The 20,787-nt window shown below is 49.1% G+C and overlaps 1 protein-coding gene across 3 annotated transcripts in view; it reads left to right on the top strand.

Annotated features, from left to right (window-relative positions):
* Nucleotides 1–17,164, top strand: part of treh (trehalase (brush-border membrane glycoprotein)) — a 48,027-nt gene extending 30,863 nt beyond the window's left edge. For all 3 annotated transcript variants that reach the window (XM_072486374.1, XM_072486373.1, XM_072486372.1), the window contains 10 exons: nucleotides 1,311–1,403; nucleotides 3,963–4,079; nucleotides 5,445–5,567; nucleotides 5,870–5,919; nucleotides 7,048–7,248; nucleotides 8,364–8,590; nucleotides 10,032–10,143; nucleotides 12,168–12,280; nucleotides 13,689–13,742; nucleotides 16,678–17,164. In XM_072486374.1, the coding sequence (XP_072342475.1) occupies nucleotides 1,311–1,403; nucleotides 3,963–4,079; nucleotides 5,445–5,567; nucleotides 5,870–5,919; nucleotides 7,048–7,248; nucleotides 8,364–8,590; nucleotides 10,032–10,143; nucleotides 12,168–12,280; nucleotides 13,689–13,742; nucleotides 16,678–16,818 (1,231 nt within the window). In that variant the 3' untranslated portion in view covers nucleotides 16,819–17,164. The remainder of the gene's footprint in view (nucleotides 1–1,310; nucleotides 1,404–3,962; nucleotides 4,080–5,444; nucleotides 5,568–5,869; nucleotides 5,920–7,047; nucleotides 7,249–8,363; nucleotides 8,591–10,031; nucleotides 10,144–12,167; nucleotides 12,281–13,688; nucleotides 13,743–16,677) is intronic.
* Nucleotides 17,165–20,787: the final 3,623 nt, after the last annotated feature.

Genomic DNA, 20,787 nt, shown 5'->3' with positions numbered 1-20,787 from the left:
GTGGATTATTACTGGTGAGTGCATTGAGTGGATTATTACTGGTGAGTGCATTGAGTGGATTGTTACTGGTGAGAGTGCATTGAGTGGATTATTACTGGTGAGAGTGCATTGAGTGGATTATTACTGGTGAGTGCATTGAGTGGATTATTACTGGTGAGAGTGCATTGAGTGGATTGTTACTGGTGAGAGTGCATTGAGTGGATTATTACTGGTGAGAGTGCATTGAGTGGATTGTTACTGGTGAGTGCATTGAGTGGATTGTTACTGGTGAGTGCATTGAGTGGATTTTCTGAGTTGACAGTTCCTGTCAGCTTGAACCTTTTGTGCTGCTGAAATTAATGAAGCCAAGGACTATTTGCAAACTGTTGCGATGCTGGGTTTCTGCCACCATCTTAACTCTTCGGCCACTTTCTTTTCCTGCTGCAGATCCCGATTATTATGAGAGAGAAAAATCACTCAAAACAAACGTGCCTTGATCCAGTTAGCTTGGCAACCCCCAGTGAGGGAGAGGAATGTTGGCCAGAGTTTCTGAATCTCATTTCTCTCGGTCTGACTCTCACTGGGCAGTGAGGGGCGGGTGGCTATGAGACTACGTGAGGATGTGATTGAGCTTGCTCTGTCATGCCTGCCACAGTGCAATAGCTGATGCTGAAGCCCTGTAATTGGGGGCAATGCTTGCCTAAAATTGCCATAGTTTTACTTTAAAAAAATTGAAAAAAAATTTAGAGTACCCAATTCATTTTTTCCATTTAAGGGGCAATTTGGCGTGGCCAATCCACCTACCCTGCACATCTTTGGGTTGTGGGGGCGAAACCCACGCAAACACGGGGAGAATGTGCAAACTCCACACAGACAGTGACCCAGAGCCGGGATCGAACCTGGGACCTCGGCGCCGCAAGCCAGCAGTACTAACCACTGCTGCCCTTAATTGCCATAGTTTTGAGGTCCTATCACTGGATCCACTTGGAGCCTGTTCCAGTTGCATGGATTTGAGGTAGAGGCCTCCCTCCCATGGCTGTGTGCAGAGTGTGCTTTGTAAAGAACAATCTCACCAAACTATTAAGCTGCTGAGTGATTTTTAATTGTGTCACAACCTTGGTTCAACTATGCCTGCGGGTAGGGCCCTCCTGCCAGCACAGGAGCACAGGCTCTGCTGTGGGAATGTACAGAGTTCCTCCGGAGACTGACTGGCATCACTGGACTGAGAGACTCTTCCATCGCTAGTTTGAGAGCATCAAGTCATCGTGTTAGTTCCACATTCTAGCCCATGCTTCATTCGGATCAGGCGCTGACTCTCTTCTCTCCCTCAGGGATTCGTACTGGATAATAAAAGGATTGCTCCTCTCGGAGATGAGTGAAACCGCCAAAGGAATGATTGAAAATTTCCTGTACCTCATTCAAAGGTAAAGCAAGATGGGAAACCGGAGCATACAGCACCTTCAGGAGAGGAGGGGACCCTGTACCCCAGTGAGAGTCAGCACCTTCAGGAGAGGAGGGGACCCTGTACCCCAGTGAGAGTCAGCACCTTCAGGAGAGGAGGGGGACCCTGTACCCCAGTGAGAGTCAGCACCTTCAGGAGAGGAGGGGGACCCTGTACCCCAGTGAGAGTCAGCACCTTCAGGAGAGGAGGGGGACCCTGTACCCCAGTGAGAGTCAGCACCTTCAGGAGAGGGACCCTGTACCCCAGTGAGAGTCAGCACCTTCAGGAGAGGAGGGTCCCGTACCCCAGTGAGAGTCAGCACCTTCAGGAGAGGAGGGTCCCGTACCCCAGTGAGAGTCAGCACCTTCAGGAGAGGGACCCTGTACCCCAGTGAGAGTCAGCACCTTCAGGAGAGGAGGGGACCCTGTACCCCAGTGAGAGTCAGCACCTTCAGGAGAGGAGGGGACCCTGTACCCCAGTGAGAGTCAGCACCTTCAGCAGAGGGACCCTGTACCCCAGTGAGAGTCAGCACCTTCAGGAGAGGGACCCTGTACCCCAGTGAGAGTCAGCACCTTCAAGAGAGGAGGGGGACCCTGTACCCCAGTGAGAGTCAGCACCTTCAGGAGAGGAGGGGGTCTGTACCCCAGTGAGAGTCAGCACCTTCAGGAGAGGAGGGGGGCCCTGTACCCCAGTGAGAGTCAGCACCTTCAGGAGAGGAGGGGGACCCTGTACCCCAGTGAGAGTCAGCACCTTCAGGAGAGGAGGGAGGCCCTGTACCCCAGTGGGAGTCAGCACCTTCAGGCGAGGAGGGGGACCCTGCACCCCAGTGAGAGTCAGCACCTTCAGGAGAGGAGGGGAGCGTACCCCAGTGAGAGTCAGCACCTTCAGGAGAGGAGGGGAGCGTACCCCAGTGAGAGTCAGCACCTTCAGGAGAGGAGGGAGACCCTGTACCCCAGTGAGAGTCAGCACCTTCAGGAGAGGAGGGGGACTCTGTACCCCAGTGAGAGTCAGCACCTTCAGGAGGGGAGGGGGCCCTGTACCCCAGTGAGAGTCAGCACCTTCAGGAGAGGAGGGCGTCTGTACCCCAGTGAGAGTCAGCACCTTCAGGAGAGGAGGGGATCCTGTACCCCAGTGAGAGTCAGCACCTTCAGGAGAGGAGGGGGTCTGTACCCCTGTGAGAGTCAGCACTTTCAGGAGAGGAGGGGATCTGTACCCCAGTGAGAGTCAGCACCTTCAGGAGAGGAGGGGATCCTGTACCCCAGTGAGAGTCAGCACCTTCAATAGCGGAGGGGATCCTGTACACCAGTGAGAGTCAGCACATATGGGAGAGGAGGGGGTCTGTACCCCAGTGAGACCACCCAGAAGTACAAGGGCAGCAGACACATGGGTGTCCCACCACCTGCAAGTTCCCCTCCCAAGCCGCTGGATTAAAATTCTGGATCTCTCTCCTTAACACCAAATGGCCTGCAGCGGTTCAAGCTCACCACCACCTCCAGGGCAATTAGGGATGGGCAATAAGTGTTGACAAAACCACTGAGACCCTCGTCCCATTCAAGAAGTTTAAAAATCACCTGCCAGGTTCAGCTGAGAATGGGCTGTGCCACCGGGGGCGGGCGCGCTGTGCCACCGGGGGCGGGCGCGCTGTGCCACCGGGGGCGGGCGCGCTGTGCCACCGGGGGCGGGCGCGCTGTGCCACCGGGGGCGGGCGCGCTGTGCCACCGGGGGCGGGCGCGCTGTGCCACCGGGGGCGGGCGCGCTGTGCCACCGGGGGCGGGCGCGCTGTGCCACCGGGGGCGGGCGCGCTGTGCCACCGGGGGCGGGCGCGCTGTGCCACCGGGGGCGGGCGCGCTGTGCCACCGGGGGCGGGCGCGCTGTGCCACCGGGGGCCGGCGCGCTGTGCCACCGGGGGCCGGCGCGCTGTGCCACCGGGGGCCGGCGCGCTAAGCTGAATTCCCTGAGTTACATGGAGTGTGAAATTGTTTTAAAATAAACGTGGAATATTAAAAGATCTTTGACTTTGGACATGCCTTTATCAGTATTCTCTGTAATCTTCTCCATTTAAATATTTCCTTCCTCGCTTCTTAATCAGTATTTATTTACCCCTCTCTTTGCACCTGATTGGACTCTAATTAACCCTATTACCACCTCCTAGCTCCCTGTTTCTCTCGCAATTCTTAAATCTTATTGATTGAAGGGTGAGATTGTTGATGTGGGCATTCTGGGTGTTTTAATCAGTTAAAGGCGCTATATGAATGCACACTTGAGATTTCCCTGGCTGAGGTCAGGATCTCACTACTTGGGATAACTTTTGGGGTATCCAGAGTTTAACTTGTGACTCTAACTCCTTGTGTCTCCTAAATTGCCAGGTACCTGCTTTCTCTCTCTCTCTCTCTCTCTCCATACTCTACCTTGCAGCTTCCACCATTGATTCCAGTGTTAAATCCCACTCCTTAACATTAGAAACTTCTGTCGGTGAAACCTGGGTGAGGTTGGGAGAGGGGTGACGTGAATTGGAATGTTGAACCCTCTCCTGATTTTCCAGATTTGAATTCATCCCAAACGGAGGGCGGGTTTACTATGAGCGCAGGAGTCAGCCACCCTTCCTGGTACTGATGATGGACAGTTACATCAAAGTCACAAATGACAGGGCCTTCTTAAGGTGAGCTGTCTGATATCAGTGTTTGGCTGTGATGTGATTTGTGTGTGTTTGGGTTTTTTCCATGTTTATTACTTCCTCCTCCCCAGGCTGAGCAACACCGCGAGATTGGAGCACGTGTCTTGTTCAGCTTAAATCAATGTTAGCGCACAACTGGGGCGTTGTGGCGCGGTGTCATGGATGCTGTGTGACCCTCACTCTGAAGGGGAAAGTTTGCCCAGTGAACTCTGGGAGAATGGAATAAGGTTTGGCTCTGAACTGGAGGGCAGAATGTTGTCCTCAATTTTGGTCCAAATCCCAAGTAATGAAAAAGGAATTTAGTGTGCTTGGCCAAAAACCACAGTGCTGGACATCACCCCTGTGATTGGGCTCGAAATGTTTAATTCGGTTTCTGCACCTAATGAGCTAGATGGAACTGCTGTTCTTTTTTTTTCCAATTAATGGGCAATTTAGCGTGGCGAATCCACCTAACCAGCACATCTTTGGGTTGTGAGGGTTAGACCCACGCAGACACGGGGAGAATGTGCAAACTCCACACGGACAGTGACCCGGGGCCAGGATTCGAACCCGGGTCCTCGGTGCTGTGAGGCAGTGGTGGTAACCATTGCGCAACCGTTAACCGCCCCCCCCCCCCCCCAAGTAACCCTTATCCCGCAGTGAATGCACTTAGCAGGTAAAAAGCTGGTGTCAGTAAAATGATGTGTGCTGGAAATAGGATAAGATTGATACTGTTGTGGGGGGTTTGGTGGAGCAGTGGGGCTGGATAGATTAGAGGGCTAGCGATGGAAGGAGGCTGGGGAGAGATTGACACAGCTGTTGTGGACAAGGCAATGTAAATGATTAAGGCTAAGAAGGGTGCTGATAGCACAGATCAGAGTGCGCTAATGGCAAAACCACGATAAGCAGCGTGTCAGAGGACAATCTGGAACAGGTAACAGATGGCCCTGGTTCAGTGGGGTTGACGGGAGGGGAGACGCTGGCAAGTGAAAACCAACTTGAAAGTGTGATGAAAAGGGGATGGAAAGGTGAATCAATGGGGAGAAAAAATGAAAATAAATAACAAAATGTCTTTTAGGGAAAGAAATCTGCCGTCCGTGCCTCACCTGAGCTTACTTGTGACTGCACTTGTGCACCAACCTTCTCTCTGAAACGGCCAAGCAAGCCACACTGATTTGTTAAACTTTACACGACAGCAATTAAACAAATCACACCAATATATCCCGAGATTGCCGATTCGAGATTGCCTTGCCAGAGGACACCCAAGTGGATGACTCCAGACAAACAATGGCAGGGGTATAGCAGTGTTTTGAGTTTTTCACACCTCCATGTTCATTAATATCTTGAAATGTAACTTTTTTTTTTATTCAGACAAAATATTGATCTCCTGGACAAGGAGTATGATTTCTGGATGAAGAATCGAACCGTGCTTGTTATTGCAGGAGGCAAAACCCATCTTGTGAATCGGTATATTGTAGAAGCAGCTGGTCCCAGGTTAGTAGGGATATGAACTGTCCCTCTGCTTCTTGTTCAATATGTACCTCCGGTTAGTGATGGGGAATAGCGGGTGACCATTATGACCTTCTCTATCTCAATATTATCAGCTAACAGGAAAATTTAGTGAAAATGCTGGCCAAGCATGCTCACACGGAGAGGAACACCGACTAGTAACTCTGGAAGGGACCTGTTGTCAGGAATCTGTTGTTATTTCTGCTCTTTCTGATCAGTTGGCCGACAGCCCCTGTGCTTCCAGTGTTTGATTTGTATTGATGATTTACTGTTTTTTTCTAAAACAGACCAGAGTCCTACAGCAAGGATGTAGATTTGGCAAAGTCACTAACGGAAGGTAATATTTTAATTCTAAAATCCATTTGAATATCAAAGCAAGCTGGAGAAAGAATTGAGAGTATTTGATGGGGACAGTGTAGAGGGAGCTTTACTCTGTATCTAACCCCATGCTGTACCTGTCCTGGGAGTGTTTGATGGGGACAGTGTAGAGGGAGCTTTACTCTGTATCTAACCCTGTGCTGTACCTGTCCTGGGGGTGTTTGATGGGGACAGTGTAGAGGGAGCTTTACTCTGTATCTAACCCTGTGCTGTACCTGTCCTGGGAGTGTTTGATGGGGACAGTGTAGAGGGAGCTTTACTCTGTATCTAACCCCGTGCTGTACCTGTCCTGGGGGTGTTTGATGGGGACAGTGTAGAGGGAGCTTTACTCTGTATCTAACCCCGTGCTGTTCCTGTCCTGGGAGTGTTTGATGGGGACAGTGTAGAGGGAGCTTTACTCTGTATCTAACCCCATGCTGTACCTGTCCTGGGAGTGTTTGATGGGGACAGTGTAGAGGGAGCTTTACTCTGTATCTAACCCCATGCTGTACCTGTCCTGGGAGTGTTTGATGGGAACAGTGTAGAGGGAGCTTTACTCTGTATCTAACCCCGTGCTGTTCCTGTCCTGGGAGTGTTTGATGGGGACAGTGTAGAGGGAGCTTTACTCTGTATCTAACCCCATGCTGTACCTGTCCTGGGAGTGTTTGATGGGAACAGTGTAGAGGGAGCTTTACTCTGTATCTAACCCCGTGCGGTACCGGTCCTGGGAGTGTTTGATGGGGACAGTGTAGCGAGAGCTTTACTCTGTATCTAACCCCGTACTGTACCTGTCCTGGGAGTGTATGATGGGGACAGTGTAGCGGGAGCTTTACTCTGTATCTAACCCCGTGCTGTACCTGTCCTGGGAGTGTTTGATGGGGGCAGTGTAGAGGGAGCTTTACTCTGTATCTAACCCCGTGCTGTACCTGTCCTGGGAGTGTTTGGTTCACCATTCGGGTGTTGATTTGCTGCCTGTGGTTGCAGAGTCTCCATCTATCGAAGCTTTGTGACGAATTTGAAGTTTGAGTTGAAAAAAATCGAGCCAATTTTGCTAATTGCATGAGTCCTGTTATTATGATGGTTAAATGACACTGACTGTAATCCTCAGCTGCCCGAGGAGACCTGTGGTTGGAGCTGAAAACAGGAGCGGAGTCCGGCTGGGATTTCTCGTCACGTTGGTTCATTGACTCCAATGGGGAGAATAATGGAACTTTAAAGGACACAAAGACTACGTACATCCTCCCCGTTGACCTTAACTCTGTCCTCTGCAGGAATGAACGAGTCTTGGCAATGTTCCACAGGGAGCTGGGTCAGTATCATTGAATGGACCATTCAATATCTCTCCTGTACGTGTTAGTGTGATGTAAAGACTAGATCAAGGATGATACCTGTGAGCAGTTGAGGTGGAGTGACTGCTTTGTCATTAGGACAACATTTGGTCGAGTGTGGCACCAAGGAGCCCCAGTAAAACCTGCGGCAATGGGAATTTGGGAAAATTGTCCACTATTTGGAGTCATACCTGGCACAATGGAAGATAGTTGTGGTGCTTGGAGGCCAATCAACTTGGCTCCAAAGGGGCAGCATGTGGCGCAGTGGTTAGCACTGGGACTGCGGCGCTGGGGACCCGGGATCGAATCCAGGCCCTGGGTCACTGTCCGCATGGAGTTTGCACATTCTCCCCATGTCTGCGTGGGTTTCACCCCCACAACCCAAAGATGTGCAGGTTAGGTGGATTGGCCACGCTAAATTGCCCCTTAATTGGAAAAAATAATAATAATTTGGTACCTTAAATTTATATTTAAAAAAAACTTGGCTCCAGGACATCTCTGCAGGAGTTGCTCAGGGTAGTGTCCTAGGCCCAACCATCTTCAGCTGCTTCATCAATGACCTCCACCCATTGTAAGGTCTGAAATGGTGATGCTCTCTGATGATTGCACAATGATCACCATTCGTGACTCCTGCGATACTGAAGCAGTCCATGTCCAAATGCAGTAAGACCTGGACAATATGCAGGCTTGGGCTGACAAGTGGCAAGTTACATTCACGCCCCACAATTGCCAGGAAATCACAACAAGAGAAAATGTAGACATCATCCCATGACATTCAGCGGCATTACTATTGCTGAATTCTCTATCAACATCCTGGGGGTTACCATTGATCAGAAACTGGGAAGCACACCGACTCCTTACACAATTGGATGATGCTTGACTGAGACAAACTGCCTTTTTTCCTCTACTTTGCATCTGCTAAAGAGAAATGGTCATGGAAAATGACACAAAAACACAATCTTTTTTTAATGTCTTGTGATTTTCCTGCAGAGTTACACACAGCAGTGTCCTAGAGATTGACCTTCAATCCTTGGAGAGTTGGGAACCCCACCACCCACTGATCTATCCTCACAATGCACCTGTCTTTATTTCTCAGGTAACTCTCTCAAGGCTCAGTACTATGAAGAAGCCTTGAAAAGCCGCAAAGCCGCTGTACGTGACATTTTCTGGGATGAAACACAAGGAATCTGGTTTGATTACAACTTAATGCGTAACCATAGCAACACTGCCTTCTATGCTTCAAACTTGGCCCCCCTCTGGGCTGAGTGTTTTACTGAGCAGGAGCCAGGGGAGACGGCAGAGATGGTGATCCATTATCTGGAGGTAACGTTAGTTATCGCAATTATACTCCAGGTGTTTGGATGATGCGGGTGGGGGGGGTGAGAAATTCTCTTTTACCCTCGAGTGAGTAGATGCTGTCACCGCTGCAATAAAACATATGCTAGGATCTCGAGGCCAAGCAATTACTTCCAACTCTATTACTTGCTCTGTAAGGATGTGGCTGGACTAGACACAGACCCAGTAGCAATGCAGTCTATGGCACCTTTGCACAAGGTGCCCATTGGGATTCAGCTGAACTGTGACTTGAAGGGCTGACTTTTGGATTGTGATCTGTCCCAAGTTCATTCATTTGACAAGCGGCTGTTACGGGTAAGAGTGAGGGTTCCTGTCACTGATTGGTGGAAAGGGACCTGGTGTTGATTAAGGACGGCATTGGTCTCTACCTCATTGCCCATCACAGCCAAGCAGCCAATGAAGGTGGCATGCAAAGAATCAGATGGTGACTGTTGGCCATCAAATCTGTATTCCAGGAAGCGGGTCATTGTTTTTAAAAATAAATAAATTTAAAAGTACCCAATTATTTATTTTTCCAATTAAGGGGCAATTTAGCACGGCCAATCCACCTACCCTGCACATCTTTGGGTTGTGGGGGTGAGACCCACGCAGACACTGGGAGAATGTGCAAACTCCGCACGGACAGTGACCTGGGGCCGGGATCGAACCTGAGACCTCAGTGCCGTGAGGCCGCAGTGCTAACCACTGTGCCATGTGCTGCCCTTGTTTTTTTATTACTGACCAGTGATTTGGGGTGTTTGGGGGGGGGGGACTAATTATCCTGCGGCTACTGACAGTCCAGTGATTAGAAAAGCCAACAGTAATTATCTGGACTTCACACACTAGTAACAATATTTAATATTTTATATTAATTAATATTGTCATGAAATTCAGCAAAACATCAGAGCACGCACATACATACTGATGGACAGATCAACGGACCAATCAACACACACAACACGACAGCCAATCACAGGCAAGAGTATACACAGTACAAAACGGGGAACACAACACTTCCTGGGCACTTGAGCAGGAGACGGCTCAGGGCACAGGGCTCATTGCAGGCCACTCAGACATCCACCATGTGCTGAGTGCCACTACAAGATAGAATTAGGAATAGGTCCACAGAATCAAGGGTCATGATCGAACCTCAGTAAACAGTTTACCAGTGTAAATAGATGTTTGAAATAAAACTGCGTTGTACCATTCACAACCGTGTTAGTTCATCTGTGTGCCCAACACTTCAAATATGATGAAGAACTTTCCAAAACTAACAGCTACTTGAGATGTTCGAATACTTGACAAAAACATTGATCAAAGAAGCAGGTTTTAAAGAGTGTAAGACCCATGGCAGAGGCCAGGACCACAGTAAATATTGGGTTGTGTGCATATCGCTTGTCCTCAGTGCGATCCATGTTTTCATCAACAGGAGCAACAGCTACTCTGGTACAGCAATGGAATTCCAACGTCCTTGGTAGCGAGTGGTGAGCAGTGGGACTATCCCAATGCCTGGCCACCCCTGCAGCAAATCATCATTGAAGGTAAAAAATTATCCTCCTTTTATTTTGTTTGTTGGCATGTGATTCCTGAAGTTTTCATCACCATCCCCCCCCCCCCCCCCCACTCCAGCAATAGTCAGCCAACAAGGGCCTGTTTAGTTAAAACAAACCCTTCAAAATCTCTCTTTAGTTTAAAGCGCCCAATTCTTTTTTTTTCCAATTAAGGGGCTGATGTGGCCAATCCACCTAACCAGCACATCTTTGGGTTGTGGGGGTGAAACCCACACAGACACGGGGAGAATGTGCAAACTCCACACGGACAGTGACCCAGGACTGGGATCAAACCCGGGTCCTCGGCGCCGTGAGGCAGCAGTGCTAACCACTGCACCACCGTGCTGCCCCACCCATCAGAATCCGGACAAATGTGAGGTAATGCATTTTGGAAGGTCTAATGCAGGTAGGGAATATACAGTGAATGGTAGAACCCTCAAGAGTATTGAAAGTCAAAGAGATCTAGGAGTACAGGTCCACAGGTCACTGAAAGGGGCAACACAGGTGGAGAAGGTAGTCAAGAAGGCATACGGCATGCTTGCCTTCATTGGCCGGGGCATTGAGTATAAGAATTGGCAAGTCATGTTGCAGCTGTATAGAACCTTAGTTAGGCCACACTTGGAGTATAGTGTTCAATTCTGGTCGCCACACTACCAGAAGGATGTGGAGGCTTTAGAGAGGGTACAGAAGAGATTTACCAGAATGTTGCCTGGTATGGAGGGCATTAGCTATGAAGAGCGCTTGAATAAACTCGGTTTGTTCTCACTGGAACGAAGGAGGTTGAGGGGAGACCTGATCGAGGTCTACAAAATTATGAGGGGCATAGACAGAGTGGATAGTCAGAGGCTTTTCCCCAGGGTAGAGGGGTCAATTACTGGGGGGTATAGGTTTAAGGTGAGAGGGGCAAGGTTTAGAGTAGATGTACGAGGCAAGTTTTTTACGCAGAGGGTAGTGGGTGCCTGGAACTCGCTACCGGAGGAGGTGGTGGAAGCAGGGACGATAGTGACATTTAAGGGGCATCTTGACAAATACATGAATAGGATGGGAATAGAGGGATATGGACCCAGGAAGTGTAGAAGATTGTAGTTTAGCCGGGCAGCATTGTCGGCAGGGGCTTGGAGGGCCGAAGGGCCTGTTCCTGTGCTGTACATTTCTTTGTTCTTTGTTGCTATTTGTCCCTGAGTTGAGCTTCTGACATTCCATCCTCTCCCATCACCAAGACCATTTCTTCCACCTCCAACTCTTCGAGGTTACAGAGATGGAGATGGCCGAGACCAGAGAGAGATTTGAACATTTCGAATCGAGATGTTGGTGGTTAGGGAGCCAATGCAGGTCAGTGAGCATTGGGATAATGGACGAACGGGATTGGATGTTCAGGAAGCAGAATTTTGGGAAAGCTCAAGTTGATAGAAGATGGAGAACAGGAGGTTGACCAGGAGAGTGTTGCAAAGGAATGTTTGAAGGTTACAGCGGCAAATGAGCTCAGAAGTCTCTGTTATGGAGATGGATGTCAATGGATTGTCAGGTTTCCAAGAGTCGGATTACGTATGCGCCAGGTCAGGGAGGGGGGGGGTGATTGGAAGTGAAGATATGGAGTTTGTAATGGGAAGGAAGCTCTGGTGGATTCTGAATGGGACCTTTGCACTCATTCCAAGGAAGACCATCCCTCTGGCCTTTCAAACTAAAAGGAAAAGTGCAAGTGAAATCCTGGATAGGGAGCTTTAGAATCCCAGGAGAAGCTCATGGTGCAGGGCAGGTAGGAAAAGCTTGGGTTTTAAAGGCTGTAGTTGAAGGTGGCTCATCAGTAGTTTATGGTTGGGGCATTGGGAAACTTAGTGCTAATGAGAGAATCAGAGTGGATGCTCAAAACGGACTGACTTGGACCCCGGTTAATCAATTCCTGACCTCCCTGCCAATATCTTGTTTATACGAGGCACGGATCTCGATCATGAAATCACCCGGGATGCTGAAGAATTTGAGCTTTTGTTCATTTTGTTACTTGTTTTGTTAACCAGGCCTGGCAAAGTCTAACTCGGAGACAGTCCGGAGCATTGCAATCCAGCAAGCCCAGAAATGGATCCAAGCAAACTGGGCTGTGTATCAGAAGCATCAATCCATGTTCGAGAAAGTAAGCAGAACTTTTTTTTTTCCAGAAGAACCGAGATAGAGACAGATCCCCAAAGTCAAGACTGTCCAGTTGTCAAGAGCTGGCCTTTGTAATGGTCTCCTCAGTCTGGGGTCCTTCATAACACTTTTCACTCTGTGGTGGCAATACTGAACCTCTTCCACACACGGGGAGATTGGGCTGGGCTCGGTGTGTGTGTGTCTCTGCCTGTGTGTGTGTGTGTCTCTGCCTGTGTGTGTGTGTGTCTCTGCCTGTGTGTGTGTGTGTCTCTGCCTGTGTGTGTGTGTGTGTGTCTGCCTGTGTGTGTGTGTGTGTGTGTGTGTCTGCCTGTGTGTGTGCGTGTCTGCCTGCCTGCCTGTGTCTGTCTGCCTGTGTGTGTCTGCCTGTGTGTGTGTGTGTCTGCCTGTGTGTGTGTCTGCCTGTGTGTGTGCGTGTGTCTGCCTGTGTGTGTGCGCGTGCGTGCCTGCTTGCCTGTGTCTGTCTGCCTGTGTGCACGTGTGTGCCTGTGTCTGTTTGCCTGTGTGCTCGTGTGTGCCTGTGTTTGTCTGCCTCTGTGTGTGCTTGTGTGTCTGCCTGCCTGCTCCCTTATGCAGTGAGAGGATGGTTGGGTCCGAGTATAGCCTTCACAGTCGAGATGAGGAAATGAAAGTTGTGGCTCTCCCTACAGGCTGACAGGGTTAACTCTGAATGAAGAATTTTGTTAACTCCAAATTCCATGTGCATTATTAAAATGGTTGCAAAAACTGAAGGCTCAGTGTGCAGTAGAAATTGGGAAAGATGGCGCCGAGAACCGGGGTTTGATCCCGGCCCCGGGCCACTGTCCATGTGGAGTTTGCACAGTCTCCCTGTGTCTGCGTGAGTCTCATCCCCACAACCCAAAGATGTGCTGGGTAGTGGATTGGCCAAGCTAAATGGCCCCTTAATTGGGGGGGGGGGGGGGGGGGGGGGGAAAGAATTGTGTGCTCTAAATTTAAAAAAAAAAAAGTCTTATCAAACTGCAAAACTACAGACAGACCTGGCTCCTCCCATTAATTAGATCATCTGTTTCCCACTAAGTTCCATGACCTGCTTAGCTAGGACAAAATGCCTCTTTCCAGGGAATCTCCGGCAATCATAACAATGTTCCATTCAGCCTCTATATGTAAACAAGTAAATGTTTAGAAACCATGTTAACTCACTTTTTACGACTTCTTAATAGCAGACACACAGTCTGGATAACTGAACCTATGTCCTTTAATATTACTGCAACAACATCCGATGTTGTGAGTTGGGTGTGAATTGAACATGCTGATTGGCTGATGTTGGGTTTATCCCATCTGTTCTTAAGGTCTTTAGTCATTGGTGAGAAATCGCGCCTCCTGCTGCAGAGTCTGTTCTGTCTCAGTAACTTTCTTTCTGTTTCTTCTTGCAGTACGATGTGAGTGGTGATGGTAAACCAGGTGGAGGAGGAGAGTACGACGTGCAGGTCAGAGCCTCTTCCAATGGTTCCAATTCCTATTGAAATGTGTCTCTGTTCTGAGTGCTGTGCGAGGGTTGGAATGAGGAGCAGGCGTGGAAGATGTGGGTCCCGATGTGGGGCCTTGAGCAGCATTAACCAGCGCAGGTGATGGGTGGGAACCAGGTGGCTGCACAGCCCCTTTCACTGCAGAATCCAGCTACTTTCACCTGTGTCCATTTCTCCCTTTCCATAATTCTGCTTTCGTCATTCTCTCTGGCAGCACATTCCAGATATCATAGATTATCATAGAATTTACAGTGCAGAAGGAGGCCATTCGGCCCATCGAGTCTGCACCGGCTCTTGGAAAGAGCACCCTACCCAAGGTCAACACCTCCACCCTATCTCCATAACCCAGTAACCCCACCCAACACTAAGGGCAATTTTGGACAGTAAGGGCAATTTATCATGGCCAATCCACCTAACCTGCACATCTTTGGACTGTGGGAGGAAACCTACGCGCACACTGGGAGGATGTGCAGACTCCGCACAGACAGTGACCCAAGCCGGAATCGAACCTGGGACCCTGGAGCTGTGAAGCAATTGTGCTATCCACAATGCTACCATGCTGCCCGTGCTATACTTGGAGTATAGTGTTCAATTCTGGTCGCCACACTACCAGAAGGATGTGAAGGCTTTAGCGAGGGTGCAGAAGAGATTTACCAGGATGTTGCCTGGTATGGAGGGTATTCGCTATGAGGAGAGGTTGAATAAACTTGGTTTGTTCTCATTGGAACGACGGAGGTTGAGGGACGACCTGATAGAGATCTACAAAATTATGAGGGACATGGAAAGAGTGGATAGTTAGAGGCTTTTTCCCAGGGTAGAGGGGTCAAATACTAGGGGGCATAGGTTTAAGGTGCAAGGGGCAAGGTTTAGAGTAGATGTACGAGGCAAGTTTCTTTATACAGAGGGTAGTGGGTGCCTGGAACTCGCTGCTGGTGGAGGTGGTGGAAGCAGGGACGATAGTGACATTTAAGGGGCATCTTGACAAATACATGAATAGGATGGGAATAGAGGGATACGGACCCAGTAAGTGTAGAAGATTTTAGTTTAGATGGGCGGCACGGGCTTGGAGGGCCGAAGGGCCTGTTCCTGTGCTGTACTTTTCTTCTTTTTATAACTTGCCTATCTATTAATAAAAGAAAATTCCTGATCTCCGCTCCCTCCGCCCCCACCAATTCTTTTGACTCCTACCATAACTCTGTGTTCCCTGGTTAGCGAGGCATTGGTGTTGTTGTCCGTAGCTGACAGCCCCCACCTCATAACCCTTGGTCCTCTTGTAGATTAAAATCTGCTAAACCCGGCCTTGAATATATCCTGTGGAAGAGAAATCCAAAGACGAACAACCCACAGAATCCTGAACCATGCGGTCATGGATGTTTCTGCAGAGTTGAGCTCAGTATATGGAGGAGTATGACCTATAAAAGTAACGATGTCTTGTAGTTGTACCAGGCATTAGTGAGACTTCACCTGGCGTACTGTGTACAGCTTTGGTCTCCTTATTTAAGGTTGGATATACTTGCAGTGGAAGCAATTCGGAGACGGTTCACTCGACTGATTCTGGGTATTAAGGGGTTTATCTTGAAAAGAAAGGTTAAGCAGGTTGGACCTGTACTTTTGAGTTTAGAAGATTGAGAGTTGATCTCGTTGAACCATGAAGGATTCTGAGGGGGGTTTGACAGCATGGATGCTGAGAGAATGTTTCTCTTTGTGGGTGAATTTAGAACCAGTTTAAAAATAAGACTTTTGATGAGGAGGAATCTCTTTGGAGGTTTGTTGGTCTTTGGATTTCTGTGGGTTATTGAATATATTAAAAATTGCTGAGTTTGGCAGGTTTTTAGTCGACGAGGGAATTGGAGGTTTCTGGGGGGAGCGGTTTGTTGCTAACTTTCTCCTTGGTTCAATTGCTCTGTTTTATTACCTTTGCTTTCGAGTCGCCAGGTATCTTTATGATACCGCCACGAGGTTCAAGTGCGAGTAATGATCAATAACCCAATACACCGATTAGTAAGATTCAAATCAAAGCACATTTATTATACACCGTAATCGCTACTCATGCACAAATTCTACGTCTAAGCTACTTCTACAACTAACAGGCCTATACTTAACTTTGGACTGGCCCACCAGGTCAGGGGAACAAATGGCCTTTCGTTCGGGTTCTGAGTCTGCGGGATTCGAAGTTGGTACGGATTGGTAGCTAGGAGTGCCTATCTCGTAGCGAGCGTTGAATTAAGACTTACTTTATTCGATGGTCACTGCACCAATCACGGTCAATGTTGGTTCGTGTTGCTGGGTGACCCATGCAGGACGAAGAGGTGAAGAGAGAGCAATTTGAACTTGGGGCTTAACTCTTATAGTCCCCAGGGGCTTCCCGCCTTTCGGGGCGGACCCTGTACCTGGTCCCAAGTGATTGGACTTTGTCCCAATCGCTTGGTTCGATTTTCTCCAATACTGGAGCGGTTCCCTGATCGATGGGCGGTCTTGAGGTGGTCGTTCACCTCCTTTGTGTTGGCTCCTGCTGGCGCCGAGGAGTCTGGCTTTGCTTTGTGTGTCCAAAATGTTACTTATTGTTCCTGGGGATTGCTCATCAGTATGCAGATGGCTGCTACCTTGTTATGCTGATGGTCGCTGGTATCGATGTTGTCTGGCCTTTTGAGGTAAATACACAGCAAACCTGCAGCCGCTGGTTTCTGTCTATGTTGGCTGACTTTCCCATCAGCCTTTGCTGTTCACCATTTTAAATCGGGAGCTGGCCAGTTTAGGTGGCTACAGGTCAGACAGGAAAGTGGCGTTGAGGCCAAAATCGGATCAGCAGCGATCTCATTGAATGGCAGAGCTGGCTCGGAACACCAAATGGCCTACTCCTAATGTTCTTAATGGTTAATACTGTGTGTCCATACAGGTGGGATTCGGATGGACGAATGGTGTGGCACTAGAACTCTTGGACCAGTATGGAGCCCATCTCACGTCAGGAGTCACTGTTCAGACTTGCCTTTCCTTACTCGCTGTGCTTCCAGTCGGTTTCCTGCTCTCTCACTTCTGACAAACAGCAGCAACACAGCCTTCAAGTTTAGTCACTATTCAGGAGCATTACTCTCAGCTACTGGCTGTTTGAGGAGGAGGAAGTAAGAGACAGAGCAGGGAAAAGTGAAATGGAATAAGTTTTTAAAAGCTTATGGTGGCGACATGTGCTGCATGAAAAACTGCTTTAAAGAGCATCAATGCCTTGAGGTTGCTGCTGGTGGTCCCAGCTGTAAACCACTTCCTGCGACATGTCCTCTGATTCTCTGCTTGGTATTGTTCAAAAGGTGATCTCTGTGCACGGACCGAGTGTAAACAAAGAAATAAAAATGAATCCGACATTTCCAGAGATTCTTGTGCAATGCTAACACATTTTGTTTATCGTGATTCATTGGTTAATGGCACAATCCATTGTCAAACTTGACGAGACCTGGAGGTTCCAAGGAATGTGTTTCTATTCTTGGGCAGTGTTGGGTGCTGCAATGGGTCTCCGCAGTGGAGGGTGGTCAGTCTGTCGGGGATTCTCTCTGGTGCCTCCTGCAGGAAGGAATAATTAGGTGCATGGGGTGGGATGCCTACATTGGGGGAGAAAGAGCAAAATGCTCAGCTGTGGTGAGACCTGTGACGAGATGACCCACTGACACCTTTGAGGCTCAATCAGGAAGTGTGAAATATTGGAATGATGCTCTTGCACCTTCAGGCAAAGAAGGGGTGGGGAATAAATAATAAAAAAAAATATGAAAGATCGCAGATGTGGGAATCATTGAATTAAGCAGAAAATCCTGAAAGCACTCGGCATGTTGAGCAACTTCTGGGGAATCAACTGATCAGGTAATGTCTCAGGCATGGACTGGTCTTCAAAAGATGAAAACATTGGTTTTATTATTGTTTGTAAGATAGTTTGATATTTAAAGAAGTTATCACATCGAAACATCTACTTTGTTAATTCTAAATAACCCGTAACAAATTACAAAGTTCTCCCAGGTTGCAGTAATCCCTCTTCCTCCACTTTCCAAATGAATAGTTCAATGTCCATTTTGATACGGATTGATTGGAAATGACAAATGATTGTAAAGCAGAAAATGAGCATCTCTGATTTTGTGCATATCCATTCAGAAAATTTGCTCTCCAAGTCCTGGAAATGAGACCCCCTAAATGTTAATCCCTCTGGTCACCTTTTCTAATTACACAGTCCAGGCATGATTTAGATCAAAAAAGAAATTCATTTCACCTAATTAAACAAGTTGATGCCCTTTTGATGTTATGGACAGCATCAAAACCAAGTCTAATTTACAGGGAAAGCAGTGTTTGAATAGGGAGATAATGGAGTCTGAGCGAGTGTGTATTTCATTCTGATAGTGGACATTCAATCCTTCCTTTTTCTACCTCCACTGCAATTTTGTATGTCCCCATTTATAATGAGAACGGAGTGTTTTATGTTGTATTTATATTTCTGCCACTGCGATGTGTCTGCGGGTGGGGGTAAGTAATCTAATTATAAACATGAACAACATTTTCCATTTTAAATGTTGTTACAGATTTGTGTGTGGGGGTGCAAGAGGAGTTAATTTAGATAGCACTGATTTCTCCTCCCCCCACCTGTATGTAAACGGATGTGTTTGATTTGATTTGCTCCTGTATGAGCAGCTGGTGTATTTCCAACTCCTGTTTTGAGTGATCCAATTTTCTATTAACCCAGCAGATTTGAGGTAAGGTAACCTCAAAGGTTTGGTTCATTTATGGGTAGCACAGTGGTTAGCACTGTTGCTTCACAGTTCCAGGGTCCCGGGTTCGATTCCCGGCTTGGTTCACTGTCTGTGCGGAGTCTGCACGGTCTCCCCGTGTCTGCGTGGGTTTCCTCCGGGTGCTCCGGTTTCCTCCCACAAGTCCTGAAAGACGTGCTGTTAGGTGAATTGGACATTCTGAATTCTCCCTCTGTGTACCCGAACAGGCGCCGGAGTGTGGCGACTAGGGGATTTTCACACTAACTTCATTAGCGTTAATGCAAGCCTACTTGTGACAATAAAGATTATTAAAAGATTATTATTATTTTCACATGTATACCATGTGGGAGGAGGTGGTTGATGAAACGATGCTGGTTAATTCACTTTTCTGATGGTGTTGTCTTCACACAATGAGTTAGGCATGCAGACATTAATCAGTCCTGTAGGCAACAGTGCAGGCTCTCCAGTAGAAGCAGTGTCAGTGGGGCCAGGTGCCCAAGCTGGGCCAGATCGCTTTGACTGTGATGCTGCCAGTTAGATGGTAAAATGGCAGACTGAGACTTTGTGGTACAGCGAGGCAATATTACTGGTTCCACAAACTAAAAGGCCCAGATGTCCATGTCATATGACTCTCACCTCTCCACTCTGCTCATGTATTCCTTGTCTGAGTCCCTGTGGTTGTTGAATGTCTCAAACATTAAGAATGAGAAGGAAAGTTGTGGTGTCCTTTGGCCTAGCAGATGAGTAGACACTGGTTCGCCTTCCTAGTTTTTGGAATGCAGGTGGCCTTTGTATAGCTCTCTTTTGGCATGTGCAGCCCCGTAGGGGATTATTAGTGTCTCTTCAAGGATGGCGAGGTGCAAGTTTCCCCAGCACGGTGGTGCAGTGGTTAGCATTGCTGCCTCACGGTGCCGAGGTCCCAGGTTCGATCCTGGCTCTGGGTCACTATTCGTGTGGAGTTTGAACATTCTCCCAGTGTCTGTGGGTTTCACCCCCACAACTCAAAGTTGTGCAGGATCGATTAATTGGTCATGTTAAATTGCTCCTTAATTGGAAAAAAAAAGAATTGGGTGGTACTCTAAATTTATTTTAAAAGTTTCCCCAACACTGCTCGGTAACTCCTTTTTGTTCATGGTCACTGATCTAGATTTAATTGGACAATGCGTACAGATGAAGGACATCTACTCTCTAATGTAGGACAGTGGTGAAATCAGAGGGCGATGGGGGTCTAGACCTCCCTGGTGAAGGCTGAAATGCTTGATAATAGTTTTTTAATACTTGGTTGGGCACGTCAGGTGCAATTGGAGTGGGTAGGTGGTAGCACAGCAGCAATGAATTAAATGGTTACCTTCTGTGCAGCAAATATTTAACATTTTCTGTGGGTTGAGGTTAGGTAGCCCACTGGGAAAGGCTGCTCTATACTTAAAATAGTCCTGATCTTTCACTATGTTTTGGGAGGAAGATCACACTGACACCGTAAGCGTGGTACTCCCTTTCACACACATTCATTTGATGACTTCCATTGAACTGTTTAAACTCAAAAGCGGTCTCCCGGGGCTAGGCTGACCCCCTGGAGGGTGTGGGCCGAGTGGTCTCCCGGGGCTAGGCTGACCCCCTGGAGGGTGTGGGCCGAGTGGTCTCCCGGGGCTAGGCTGACCCCCTGGCGGGGGTGGGCCGAGTGGTCTCCAGGGGCCAGGCTGACCCCCTGGAGGGTGTGGGCCGAGTGGTCTCCTGGGGCCAGGCTGACCCCCTGGAGGGTGTGGGCCGAGTGGTCTCCTGGGGCCAGGCTGACCCCCTGGAGGTTGTGGGCCGAGTGGTCTCGCGGGGCTAGGCTGACCCCCTGGAGGGTGTGGGCCGAGTGGTCTCCTGGGGCTAGGCTGACCCCCCTGGCGGGGGTGGGCCGAGTGGTCTCCCGGGGCTAGGCTGACCCCCCTGGAGGGTGTGGGCCGAGTGGTCTCCTGGGGCTAGGCTGACCCCCTGGAGGGTGTGGGCCGAGTGGTCTCTCTGTGCAAGCCCCTGTGGGAGGGGGCGGCGGGACGACCCCCTGGGGGCGCGGGGGCGGGGCAGGCGCCGGTCCTCCCACGTGGTCTCCGCTCTCCTCCAGCCGGGGATCTCTTGCAGCCCACGTGCTGTCGGCGTCCCAGACGTGGACCAATCGGCGGGCTGAACGTCTGGGAACCGGGCTGAGCCGGGGCACCGCCTCTTTGTCGTGGGCCAATGGGGGGGTAGGGGCCAGAGGATCGGCGGTGACGCGGACCAATGGGCGG

Source organism: Scyliorhinus torazame, chromosome 21, assembly GCF_047496885.1.
Source record: "Scyliorhinus torazame isolate Kashiwa2021f chromosome 21, sScyTor2.1, whole genome shotgun sequence".
NCBI lineage: Eukaryota > Metazoa > Chordata > Chondrichthyes > Carcharhiniformes > Scyliorhinidae > Scyliorhinus > Scyliorhinus torazame.
The sequence above is the reverse complement of the archived record's forward strand: the minus strand, read 5'-3'. Positions and strand labels throughout refer to the sequence as shown.